The following is a 14278-nucleotide window of genomic DNA, read 5'->3' as shown; positions in this document are numbered from 1 at the left end:
CGCCTACCCATGGCAGATATTAGACAAAAAGGGTTAAGGGTGGAAAGGGTTCACGCCGACCTGCGCCCTTGATGTGAACCCGAATGATCACCGACACTCCCGTCTGTCTCGACTCGCATCAGTGTTAGTTATTTAATTTTATTGTACATATAGTAAATAGTAAATAGCAAATAGCAAACAGGGAACTAGTCGTCACTGGTCAGAAAGTCCACAAACTGACCAGGAAAGTAATAAATGCGGCCATCGAGGGAGTCAGTTTAATCCCGAGCCTATGCTACGGTCTCTTATATTATCCATGTTCTATTCTCATCCCTTAGATATAGACTGGTTGCATATATATGTGATATTCTCCACGGTACAATATATAGGGTATGCTAGAGTTGATGTTGATGCCTTTGTACTAGATGTCCTGTATGTTCTGACGCATATATCTATCTATCTATCTATCCTTTCTCGCGGGAGTTTGGTATCGCAACGCAGCGACAGGGGTTGCGTCAACTGGAGGAGGTAAGCGGAATTTTGTTGGGAGACGGTCGTTGAACTTGTAGAGGGTTTAGCTAGATAGCTAGTTGCTGGTGCTGGTGCTGGTGGTTGCTGGCTGGCTGCAGTCTGTCTGGCTGGTTGGTAGCCCAGCCCCAGAATAGCAACGGTGGTGGGAGTTGTGGATTTTCAGGGTTTATCAGAGCTCTGTTAACTCGGGGATTTCGTTGAGGCTAAATAAGGGTATGGTATGGTATGAGTTTGGGTTTGGGTTTGGGTTTATATATTCCTCATCCTTGAACAAAGTGTTACATCTCTAGATTGAAAGCTGAATTACAATCCCTTGAGGTTCCAACAAATTACTGATTGATTTCGCTGAGGATGAGTGGAAAATTGTACTCCTGTTTGATTGTTACTATTGTTCATGATATGGATATGAGTTTTGGTTAAAGTGTCAAGTAAAAGACGAATTACTTGGTCACTTTATTCTAATACTTACACAGAAAAAAAAATTATCTTGAGTCAAGAAAATATTTTTGAAAACAAACGTTTTCGGGAACCAAGTCAAGATTTTCTTGAACTGAGAGAATTTGTCTGGTTAAAAAAAATTCGTCTTGGTCGGAAAATTTTTCTACTTTATCTGAGAAAATTTAGGTCTCCAAAAAAATATTTTTGAATTAAGAATATTTACCTTCAGTCGAGAATTTTTATTTTTCTGTGTACAGTTGAGGCAAACGAAATTTGGGAATAAGAAGTTTGACATGAAGATTCTAGACATTTGACTTCTGATTGATAACAATTGCGAGTAATTTTTAAAATTGAAGTTGGAAATTTTAGATTGAAAAATATTTTTAATAGATTTTGGAAATTTTTTTTGACTAAATGTTCAACTGCTCGTATCTTATAAACAGTGCGCTTTAGCAATATGAGAGTAAGGAACAATTTTGTAGAGGACAAAATTTTGTACAAGATTGGTGTTATGTATATTTTTCGTAGGATGACCCGTTTTTACGGTATTAACGAAAATAGATGAAAAAAGAGAAAAATTTATTTTCGGAACTGATACAGTCGATGTGGATCGAGTCAGAGCAAAATCGTTTTGTAAACTTTCAAAAAGCAACGAAGACGCTGCAAATTTAAACTGGTTTTAAAAATGTAGATGAAAATCCGGTAAAGTTACTGCAGTTTAAAAAAAAGTCATTCGATTTAGATGTATATAATAGGGTGGTCGTTAAAAATTAAATTTTCTCAGGCGCCCTTTTTAGTGAAAAAATACATGGGGAATTTGGTTTTTTCTTTTTAAGTAAAAAGAACACGTGCCGCAGAATCAAAGTTCATTTTTCGATGCAATCGCGGTTTTTTTTAAATATCTCATGAAATATGCAGATTAAAGGAAACAATCATAGGAACAATTTTGTAGGAAATTAAATTCTTGACAAAAAAGGTCATTTTCATTTTTTTTATAAAATGTGTATTTCCGAAGATATTTTAAAAAAACTTTTTTAGGTCTTATCAATTGGGCATTTAAAGGATTACGAATGTTAAAAATAAAGTTTTTTCTTAAATATAGACAACTTCGTAACTCGTAACATATCAATCATTAATGCTTGTTATAGTTTCTATATATTTAGAAAATTGTTATTTTCAAAATTCGTGATCCTTAAAACACTCAATTGATAAGATCTAAAAAAGTTTTTTTAAAATATCTTCATAAATACACATTTTATAAAAAAAATGAACATGACCTTTTTTGTCAAGAATTTAATTCCCTACAAAATTGTTCCTATGATTTTTTCCTTTAATCCGCATATCTCGTGAGATATTTAAAAAAAACGCGATTGTATCGAAAAATGAACTTTGATTCTGCGGCACGTGTTCTTTTGACTTAAAAAGAAAAAACCGAATTCCCCACGTATTTTTTCACTAAAAAAAAGCTTTTTATGGGGCGCCTGAGAAATTTAATTTTTAACGACCACCCTACTATATATAATTATAATTATTAGATAATTTTTTGTTATCAAGTTTAATTTTTATTTAAATTTTTTTTTAAACAATAAATTATAAAAAAAAAATATTTGAAAAAATTGCACCTGTACTTTTCAAAATTTTCTACATGTGCATATTTTTAGTTTTTGATTTTTTGTAATTGATTTGCTGAAAAAAAAATCCGAAAATTACTAATGGTCTGCTAACTTCAAGATCATTTATTTCGAAGATAATAAATAATTAAAATATTTTAATGATCTCATTTATCATCACTTTTATGCAGATATGAAGTATTTTCTTGTCTATGTAAATGATATATGTAAGAAGTTTTACTTATAGTAATGTTGAATTTAAAACAAAACGGTTAAATTTACATTTAATATTTAAGATAATTACAAACTTTTATATAATTTATTCAAGAATTATTTTAACAAAAAAAAATTGCAGAGTATTTTTAATATATGAGCTATCATATAAATATAATAATAATTAACTGTTTTAGTAATTATGAATTGTTAACTTTAGGCGAACCTTCAGACGCCACCGTCCATCTTACAGCTTCGAATAAATTATATTATTATTAATTGAAATTTTTTATTATAGGAAATTTGTGTTTTTGAAAAATTTTCCAGACACTTTCTACAAACTATCGATAGACTTTTTACAGATTTTCAACAGACTTTTGATAGACTAGAAATTTTGAATGATACTGAAGTAAGCTGGCGTCTAGTAATTTTTGGATCTTTTGTTAGAGAATAAATTATTTTAAAAAAAATTTTTTTAAATTAGCTAACGATGCGTAATAGGAATAATTGGCAGGCCTATTTTTGTAGGTAATTAAATGCTCTACAAAAAAACTTTCTTATCATTTTTTGATAAATCTATTTGTTCAAAAGTTATTTGAGGTTGAAGTCGAATTCATATTAAATTTTGAGATCTTTTTACTTTTCCGGCGAAACTATCAGACCTATTACAAAATATCATGGGACCTTTTTTGTAGAGAATTTTATTCCCTAGAAGTTATTTCCAATAAAGTTTTTTCAAATTCCGCATTGTTTTCTAGTTATTTTCATTTCAATGTCAAGCTCTTAAAAAAAATAGTCTTCTGATCGATTTTCAGAGCTTGACATTAAAATAAAAATAACTAGAAAACAATGCGGAATTCGAAAAAACTTTATTGGAAATAACTTCTAGGGAATAAAATTGTCTACAAAAAAGGTCCCATGATATTTTGTAATAGGTCTGATAGTTTCGCCGGAAAAGTAAAAAGATCTCAAAATTTAATATGAATTCGACTTCAACCTCAAATAACTTTTGAACAAATAGATTTATCAAAAAATGATAAGAAACTTTTTTTGTAGAGCATTCAATTACCTACAAAAATATGCCTGCCAATTATTCCTATTACGCATCGTTAACTACTTATAAGAATCAGAAGACGTAAAAAAAATTTTTTCCATGTTATTCTTATGGGAAATAGAAAAGTGCGATGAGGAACCTCTTAATGTTAATATTAAGAGCTCTAATTTTCACAGGCGTCTTTTTTTATCTAAATGAAACTTTTGAACCCATTTCCGAGAAAAAAAAAAATTTTTTATTTTTTTGATCACCCCAATATATTTAATTTTCTCGCTATCAAATATTTTATTCCCGGACAGATCAAATTTGTGACCAAAATCATCCACCTTTAACTCAAAACTTAATATCGTAAAAATTTTGAACCCTCAATAAAAAAAAAAGTATATAAACAGTAAAATAATGTGATTACTTGTCGTTATAATCAGCATCATAAACGATTATAATGATTGTATCGGTAGTATTTTATTCGCATCACGGCTCAAAAAGTGAGTAGCCAATCAGGGAGCTTCGCGGATTCGCGTCATTACAATTCCTCGGTGTAACGAGGTGGAACGATCGTTCAACTAAGCATCAGGGCCAGACGTCTCATCCTCTACCGGTCACTGATCTCTTCTTCACACTCATCATCGCCGTCCCTATACACAGCTCTCATATTCTCCCTCTCTCTCTTTATTTTTTAATTTATGCCCAAAGTCAAATAAATATATTTTTACCTTTCCCACTCTCAACAATTCACTACATATCGCTTACTATCCTTGTTTATTACTGTGACCTATCTCTTTCGCATTAAACTCTTAAGCCATTTCTATCCGCAAATCGTATGTTCATTCAATTGAATTTAATTTAAACCGATCCCTAAATTCAACCGACAATTCAAACAAATTCATCAAACCCGTCGAATTTAATCGTCAATACCAACCCGACTGTATCTTTTGTATCGGGTTTTAAACTGTTATACCTTTTGTTGTTTTCATTGTTTTCATCTTTTCATACATTTGTATACAATACACATTATTTTTATAGATATGTGTGCGCATGTGTGTGTGTGATTGTTATAGTACGTCAATTTCAATGGTTAACTTACGTCAGCAATATTTTTACATTATAATTATTACTGTGTTTTTTTTTATATATTTTTCGACTCTGAAGTCAAAACGAGGATCGTAATTTTTATAAATTTATAGACAGAAATAATACGCAGAAAAAAATTATTTCGTGCGCGAAAATTTTTACTCGCTTCAAGAAAACTTATACTTGACCCAAGAAATTTTTTGTATTGGATTTGAAAAAAAATTTTTCTTGGGGCGAGAAAAATTTCTTGTGCCAAGAAAAGTTTTTTAGTTTTAAGAAAAATTTTTTCGCTCTAAGAAAATTTTTAGCTGACCTAAGAAAATTTTTGTATTATGAATTGAAAACAAAAAATTTCTTGTGCCAGGAAAAATTTTTTAGTTTTAAGAAAAGTTTTACTCGCTCCAAGAAAACTTTTACTTGACCCAAGAAATTTTTTGCATTAGGAATTGAAAACGAAAATTTTCTTGAGACGAGAAAAATTTCTTGTGCCAAAAAAAAATTTTCAGTTTTAAGAAAAAAATTTCCTGCTTTAAGAAAATTTTTACTTGACTCAAGAAATTCTTTGAATGATGAATTGAAAATAAAAATTTTCTAGTTTTAAGAAAAAATTTCCTGCTTTAAGAAAATTTTTACTTGACCCAAGAAAATTTTTGTATTATGAATTTAAAACAAAAATTTTCTTGAGACGAGAAAAATTTCATGTGTCAAAAAAAGATTTTCTAGTTTTAAGAAAAAAATTTCCCGCTTTAAGAAAATTTTTACTTGACCCAAGAAATTCTTTGCATTAAGAATTGAAAATAAAAAATTTCTTGTGCCAAGAAAAGTTTTCTAGTTTTAAGAAAAAAAATTTCCCGCTTTAAGAAAATTTTTACTTGACCCAAGAAAATTTTTGTATTAAGAATTGAAAATAAAAATTTTCTTGGGACGAGAAAAATTTCTTGTGCCAAGAAAAGTTTTTTAGTTTTAAGAAAAAATTTCCCCGCTTTAAGAAAATTTTCACTTGACCCAAAAAATTTTTTGCATTAGGAATTGAAAAGAAATTTTCTTGGGACGAGAAAAAATTTTCTTGGAGCAAGAAAAACTTTTGAGGCGAGAAAAATTATTACGTCAAGAATTTTTTACTTGTTTTGAGAAAATTTTTGTCTACTAAACTCATTCCTTGGGCGATGGCCTTTGTCAAGTTTTAAAATTACGAAAATTGGTTGAGTATTTGAAAAAAGGCGGGAACTAAAATTTTGAAATCAAGAAAAAACGCAACTTGCATATCTTCTTTAATTTATTAAATAAATTTTTAAATGCATTATGTTACAGGTTATCTTTTATCAAGAGTAGAAAACAAAGTCGGTTCACCGGAAAAGCCATTGTCTGATCTAGGTCTCATTTCCTATCGAAGTTACTGGAAAGACGTATTATTACAATATCTTTGTCATTTTGGTGGCAAAGAGTTATCTGTAAAAGGTATATATATATATATGTATACTTATATATATTTATATATTTATATGTCATAATCTTATGGTAATTTAAATAATGAAAATAAAACAAATATAGTAAGTAAGTTAATTAAATGTTGAACATTTATAAATATAGACATTAGCAGAGAGATGGCTATCGACTCGTATGATATCGTCAGCACATTACAAGCTCTGGGAATGATGAAGTACTGGAAGGGTAAACACATCATACTTAAAAAACAGGTGAGATAATTGTGATATATTTTTTTTTTATTTATATAAATACAATTTAATTTTCTACAAAAATTTTTTTTTTACGACAAAGATAAATTTTACCATAACGACCGGTAATTTTTACCATTATTTTATGGTAATGATGACCATAACATTTAGAAATTCTTCATATCATGGTAATTATTACTATGGATATGAAAACCATTACCATGGTAATAATTACCATTATAGCCATGGTAATAATTACCATTGCAGACATGGTAATAATTGCCATTGCAGACATGGTAATAATTACCATAATATTTAGAAATTATTACTATGGATGTGAAAACCATTACTATATATATGGTAATAATTACCATTGCAGACATGGTAATAATTACCATATGCATGATAGTAATTACCATATGCATGATAATAATTACCACTGTAGACATGGTAATAATTACCATATGCACGATAATAATTAACATATGTATGATAATAATTACCATAACGTTTAGAAATTCTTCATATCATGGTAATAATTACTATGGATATGAAAACCATTACTATATATATGGTAATAATTACCACTGTAGACATGGTAATAATTACCATATGCATGATAATAATTAACATATGTATGATAATAATTACCATAACGTTTAGAAATTCTTCATATCATGGTAATAATTACTATGGATATGAAAACCATTACTATATATATGGTAATAATTACCACTGTAGACATGGTAATAATTACCATATGCACGATAATAATTAACATATGTATGATAATAATTACCATAACGTTTAGAAATTCTTCATATCATGGTAATAATTACTATGGATATGAAAACCATTACTATATATATGGTAATAATTACCACTGTAGACATGGTAATAATTACCATATCGCGTGCCAAATGCCAAAAGGGCGTATTACAGCAGTTAGATAGGGTTCCATGCCAAAAGGGCGTATAAAAAATTTTTTTTTTGCCATTCTTTTGAGAATCGCTCGAAACGTAAAGATCTGCAGAAAAAAAATTTTTGACGTACTAACGCCAAAAGGGCGTATCTGAAGATATACGCCCTTTTGGCTTTGGAAATTTTTTTTTTATTTTGAGGCTTAGAACATGTTTACAGAACGATTGGCACCAAAAAAAAAAATTATACGCCCTTTTGGTTCTTCAAAGCCAAAAGGGCGTATAAAAAATTTTTTTTCGCCATTCTTTTTAGAATCGCTCGAAACGTAAAGATCTGCAGAAAAAAAATTTTTGACGTCCTAACGCCAAAAGAGCGTATCTAAAGATATACGCCCTTTTGGCTTTGGAAATTTTTTTTTTATTTTGAAGCTTAGAACGTGTTTACAAAACGATTGGCACAAAAAAAAAAAAATTATACGCCCTTTTGGTTCTTCAAAGCCAAAAGGGCGTATAACTTTTATACGCCCTTTTGGCATTTGGCACGCGATATGCATGATAATAATTACCATATGCATGATAATAATTAACATATGTATAATAATAATTACCATAACGTTTAGAAATTCTTCATATCATGGTAATAATTACTATGGATATGAAAACCATTACTATATATATGGTAATAGTTACCATTATAGGCATGGTAATAATTACCATAACATTTAGAAATCATTACTGTGGATATAAAAACCATTACTATATATATGGTAATAATTACCATAACATTTAGAAATCATTACTATGGCTATGACAACCATGACTATATATATGGTAATAATTACAATTATAGGCATGGTAATAATTAGCTTATGTATAATTATAATTACTATAATATTTAGTAATTCTTCATATCATGAAAAGCATTACTATGAATATGAAAACCATTACCATATATATGGTAATTATTGCCATAGTATATATGGTAATAGTTAACATCATAGACATGGTAATAATTACCATAACATTTTGAAATCAATACTATGGATATGAAAACCATGACTATATATATGGTAATAGTTACCATCATAGACATGGTAATAATTACCATATGCATGATACTAATTACCATAACGTTTAGAAATTCTTCATATCATGAAATTATTTACCACATATACGGTAATAATTACCATAATATATATGGTAATAATTACCATAATACATATGTTTATAATTACCATCATCTACATGGTAATAATTACCATCATCTACATGGTAATAATTACCATAATCTACATGGTAATAATTACAATTATAGAATGGTAACAGTTACAACAATATTATGGCAATTACCACAATGTATGGTAATCATTACCATACATCACGGTAATTATTACAAATTAGCATAGGAAACGGGAACAATTACCACAATTTCCTAGTAACTATTTCCATATCATACAGTAATGAAACCCATACAAATAGAAATGGTTCCCATAATTTATATGGACACCATTCCTATGATCGATATTTCCCACAAACTGATAACTATTCCCTCAGTAAATTGTAATTGTTACCATAAATTTTTCTCCTGTATTTACCGTTACATCTACATCACACATAACATTGTATTGGAAAATTGCGATCAATGTAATGGCAAACATGATGCGCAGACTCGTGACTTTTTTTTCGACTACATAAATTCATATATATATATATATATATACATATACATACATAAAATTTTCTAAACACATTAAATTAAAAATTGCTAATTATTACAGGACGTAATCGATGATTACAAAGAACGCGTAAAACGACGAGGTCCCGTTTACAAAGAAATAGATCCCGAATGCCTCAAATGGAATCCCTTCCAACCGCCAAAGACTCCATCGACTTCTAATTAATTAATTAATTTATCAATTAATTATTTTATAATTTGAATACTCAATTAATGATTACTGTCATATATTTTCCTTAGAAAAAAAATTGTAACTTAAAGTGAATACTTGTCATTACAAGTTTTCTTGGCATTATTTTAAAAATTTTTATCAAAGAATACTCTCCCTAATTAATTAATTAATTAATTAATTAGTATGACGAAAAAAGTTTATAACTTGGATTAATATTAAATGTCTTGTGCCTTAACGAGTTTCTTCTTAAATTTAAGGAGAATCTGTTAAGACGTAATTGTAGATAAAATATATGTGTAGTAAATACATAAATGAATAAGTAATTAAGTAATTAAGTGTAATGTAATGTAATGAAAAATTATAAATAATCTATTATTGTTGAATTTTTAAAAAATTATGTAAAAAAAATATTTAACATTATTTTTATTAACATTTATAATGTTTTCACATTCCTTTATATAACAGCCATGTAAAATAATTAATGATAATTAAAATTTAAAAAAAAAATTGTTTTTAGTTGTCAATTATTTGACACCTCAGAAAATTAATTGGAAATTAACGTACTTTAATTTTCGGATTTTTTTTTCAATGGTTTAATTTGAAAAAAAAAAAAAAACTAAAAAAATGCACATGTAGAAAATCAAAAAATCTATAGGTGCAATTTTTTTAAATATTTTTTTTTTATAATTTGTTGTTTAAAAAAAAGTCCAAAATTTATATATGTGTGTGTGTGTGTGTGTGTGTGTGTGTGTGTGTGTAGTAGTGAATAAATGAATATGATTAAAGAAAACGATCATTACACACGTGTACCAGACGGTGTTTTATTTATAATAAGCGTGCAAATTACCCCCATAATTGCATTAGACGGAAGTAACGTAAAAAAAAAAAGTCGTTGAAAAAACGTTTATTCGTAATTTTAAAATATGACACAATGACCAACTTTTTTTTAACTTTTAAATTACAATGAAATTGGATTTTTTTATTTTAAATTTGTATGAAAATTAATTAAAATACAAATGCCCGGAAAATGGAATTTTTAAACCGTAAAAAATTTGAAAAACGTCATATATAAATTCAAAATCACTACTAAAAATCGGGCGGCAAAAAAAGTTCATTAATAAGTTTGAAATTTTTTATTTTTCGCGCGCGATTATACAAACTGCCCTTGCCGCACTTACACAGAAAAAATTACAGGCGCAAAATTTTTTTTCCATGCAGTCATGGTGGCCACAGATATTTGAGATTGAAATTCCCTGAGTTTTCCAGGTATTCCAGACGAACAATTCAAAAATTCCCTGGCTATGTGTAGTAATATTAAATCATTGGAAATATTTATTTAAATTAAAATAAAATGGTATAAGTCAGTTTAATCAATAATTAATCATTGTCGTTAAATGAAACTTTTTTTTATTATTTGTCAATGTTCATTGTTTTTTTTTTTATTTATTAAATGAATAATTTTTTATTTTTTATTTGAAATCCATGTTTTTATATAACTTACTCTATTATAAAATATAAATAAATTTTTCATTTTCACTAGAATAAATTTCATAAATAAGAATATTTCATAGAATATTAATAAAGTATTAATGAAGTACGCGAATAATAAATATAATGAAACTTATTAGTTCATTACTTATGTATACATTTAATGTTTTTAGTTTTTTAACTTGTCAATATGGACGTTAATAGCTTGGAGATCCTGGCGATTGGTTTCTACTAAGACTTTTTTTTTCTAACAGCCTTGATAATTCTGACTGCTTCATTTTTTCGCTATTGGAATCAATTTTTACTAATTTTTTTTCCAGATGGTTTTACAACCGCATTCGCGCCGCGTCACTTTTTCAACAGTTTTGACAGAAAACTAAATTTGGAGGATTTTTTCAGTCAAAAGAAAGAAAGTGAAAATTCTTCCAGCTTTGTGACGAAATTCCCTGACATTTCCTTGACTTTTCCAGTATATTTATAATTCCCTGACATTTCCAGGTTTTCCAGAAATGTTACCACCATGCATGCAAAGTAAATGAAAACTAAAATTTTTCGAAACCAAATTACAACTGAAATTCGGAACCTCCCAGTTAAAGGGCGGGAAAAATATGAGTCCTTTTAAAATTATGAACAAATAAAATCTATAAAAAAAATGATACTGAAGTTAGCAGACATCCATAAATTTTCGGATTTTTTTTTCAACAAATAAATTAAGAAAAAAAAAAAAAACTAAAAATATACACATGTAGAAAATTTAATAAACTATAGGTGCAATTTTTTAAAATATTTTTTTTTTTACATTTAATCGTTTTTAAAAAAATTCAAAAACTTTCAGACGTCTGCTAACTTCAGTATCATATAAAAAAATCATTTCTCAAAAAATTACTTTTTTTTACAGACCCTCCCTTCTATATATATATATATATATATATATATATATATATATATATATATATATATATATATATATTGCCACTCTACTCTTGTAACTTATATGTAATTCTGTTTAGTCGATGACCACTACGGTACCAACTATACCATATGTGTAAGAGACCCTCGTAACATTATTATTCCATTAACTGCTATACACTAAGTGTATTAGTAAATACATACATACATCCATATATATATATATATATATATATATACAAATGTATCTTCAACATGACCCTTTATTGGCAATTCTATAAGCAAATGTTTAAAATAAAAAAAACCTGTTCAATATATCATTGAATTTCGACTAGAGAATTAAATTAATAGATATATATGTATATACATATATATACATTAAAACCAAAACTACTTCCAGAAAATAAGGTCTAACGATTAATTCGTGACGGCCATGAAATCTAGGTCACGTTGACGATGATGGTAAACTGGAATTCACCAATGAAATCGGAACGACCATATTCGCACGTCCTTCTCTTTCATTCTCGTTGTCCTCAGTATGTATAAAAATATATATATATGTATATATATATATAGAGAGAGAGAGATGAATATATGGGATATATAAATGTATTTAATACTGTATAACTTGAAGGGAAAGTTGATAAATATACACGGTACGTCGTGAATCATGATGTATAAGCGACAAAATGTAACCGACAATTTTTGCAATAACGTGATGTGGGTAAATAATTAAAAAATTTTTTTTTTAATGTTCATACATTGATAATTTATTTTTATTTATTAAATATAACATTTTATACGCATGTATAATCTGGTAACATGATAATTATTAATTAAATAAATGAGCGGGAATTTGGCTGATACGATTTGAATTTTGAAAAATTTGAATAAATAATTAGGGTAAGAAGAGAGAGTAAAAATGGAAAAATGCGTACTTAGATAATGGAAAAATGCGTACGCGCTTTTTTAAATTCTATTAGTGGAATAAATTAATTAATTAATTAATTGGTTAATTTGAAATTTATAAATTGTCTCATCTGATACATTCACACTCATAAAATTAGTGAGTTTATGGACTGATTTACAAGGATGCTGACGTCAAAAGTAAGACTTTTTTTATATATTTTTTACATATTTAAAGTTTATTGATTGGGTCATATATTTGTAGCTTGTATGAAGAAATTGATATAGGGAACGAAACGCGCGAAATTTGAAAATTTAAAATCTGATTATTTTTTGTCGAATGAAGAATTTGCGATTTGGATGAATTTCTAAATTGACATCAGTTTGTAAATACTAGCAAGGGTTTTTGAATTATAATATAATTATTTTTTCATCGTTAATTTATTTAATGAGATTCAAATTTAAAAATCCTCCAATTTATGTCAATTTTTTTTTTAATTTTTAAAATATGATCACAGTTTATCATACAAGGGGATATAACATGAGCTGATTTATATTTATATTATTAATATTCTGATTTATATGTATTTTGAGATTTATATTTCACGTATAAACTTTTCCTTGTTTTTCTTATTAAATTTTATGATACTGAAGTTAGTCGACGTCTAATAATTTTTGAATTTAAAAAAAATGATGAATTTAAAAAAAAAATTTTTTTTGAAAAATTCCACCTGTAGATTTTTTAATTTTCTACATGTGTATTTTTTTATTTTATTTTTTTTACAGTTTATTTGTTGAAAAAAAAAAAATCCACAAATTGTTAATCGTCTGCTAACGTCAAATAAATTTAAATAAAAAAAAGAAAAAAAATAATATCGCAATTTTTTTTATAAAATTAAAAATTATTTTATATGCAAATTTCTCATACGTTTTTAATAAAAGTTTTCTTTTTATAAGTAATAAATTTATATACAGTCGACTACCCGTCATAAGCCTGGTCTAGGGGACGGTAAATTTTTATTGTAATTTCAATCTCCCACTACCGCGCGTAGTTTTGATCTCGACTACTCGTTATAAGACTGTGTTTATTTTATATCATTTTAAACGTCATATTTACGGTTTGTCACACGCGCCAGTATCCCGATTTTTCTAGTGCTTATGGCGGTAAAATAAATACTTATCTTTTTACACAAATAATAAATATGATGACAGCGGTATTAATTACAGTAATAATAATAATAATTGTTATTAATCAACATAATGCTCAATAAAACTTTTAAATTGTAACAGAAGTTTTAATTGTAATTAATCATTATAATTATCAACAATAAATAATATTTATAAAATTATCCGTGAAAAATCGATAGTAAATTTCCATCATTAATTTTGATATTTTGTTCCTTCTGTCAGTTTATAATTTATCGAATTTTCCCGGAGGCTTATAACGGGATGCTACGAAACTCAAAAAAGTGGTTAAGTAGTCGCTGTTTGGACTCAGTACCTGCCGATTAAGGGGAGAGACATCAGACTTATGACGGCCGACTGTAATTTAAAATTCCTGTAATTAAAAAAATTA

General features: G+C 27.6%; 1 protein-coding gene across 2 annotated transcripts in view; it reads left to right on the top strand.

The window, feature by feature from the left end:
- LOC130674669 (histone acetyltransferase KAT7) overlaps window positions 1-9878 on the top strand; it is a 41695-nt gene extending 31817 nt beyond the window's left edge. For both annotated transcript variants that reach the window (XM_057480068.1, XM_057480067.1), the window contains exons 10-12: window positions 6208-6354; window positions 6487-6593; window positions 9271-9878. In XM_057480068.1, coding sequence (XP_057336051.1) covers window positions 6208-6354; window positions 6487-6593; window positions 9271-9393 — 377 coding nt within the window. In that variant the 3' untranslated portion in view covers window positions 9394-9878. The remainder of the gene's footprint in view (window positions 1-6207; window positions 6355-6486; window positions 6594-9270) is intronic.
- The last annotated feature ends 4400 nt before the right edge of the window (window positions 9879-14278 follow it).

This window comes from Microplitis mediator, chromosome 9 (assembly GCF_029852145.1).
Source record: "Microplitis mediator isolate UGA2020A chromosome 9, iyMicMedi2.1, whole genome shotgun sequence".
NCBI lineage: Eukaryota > Metazoa > Arthropoda > Insecta > Hymenoptera > Braconidae > Microplitis > Microplitis mediator.
This window is presented reverse-complemented; position numbering and strand designations above follow the sequence as displayed.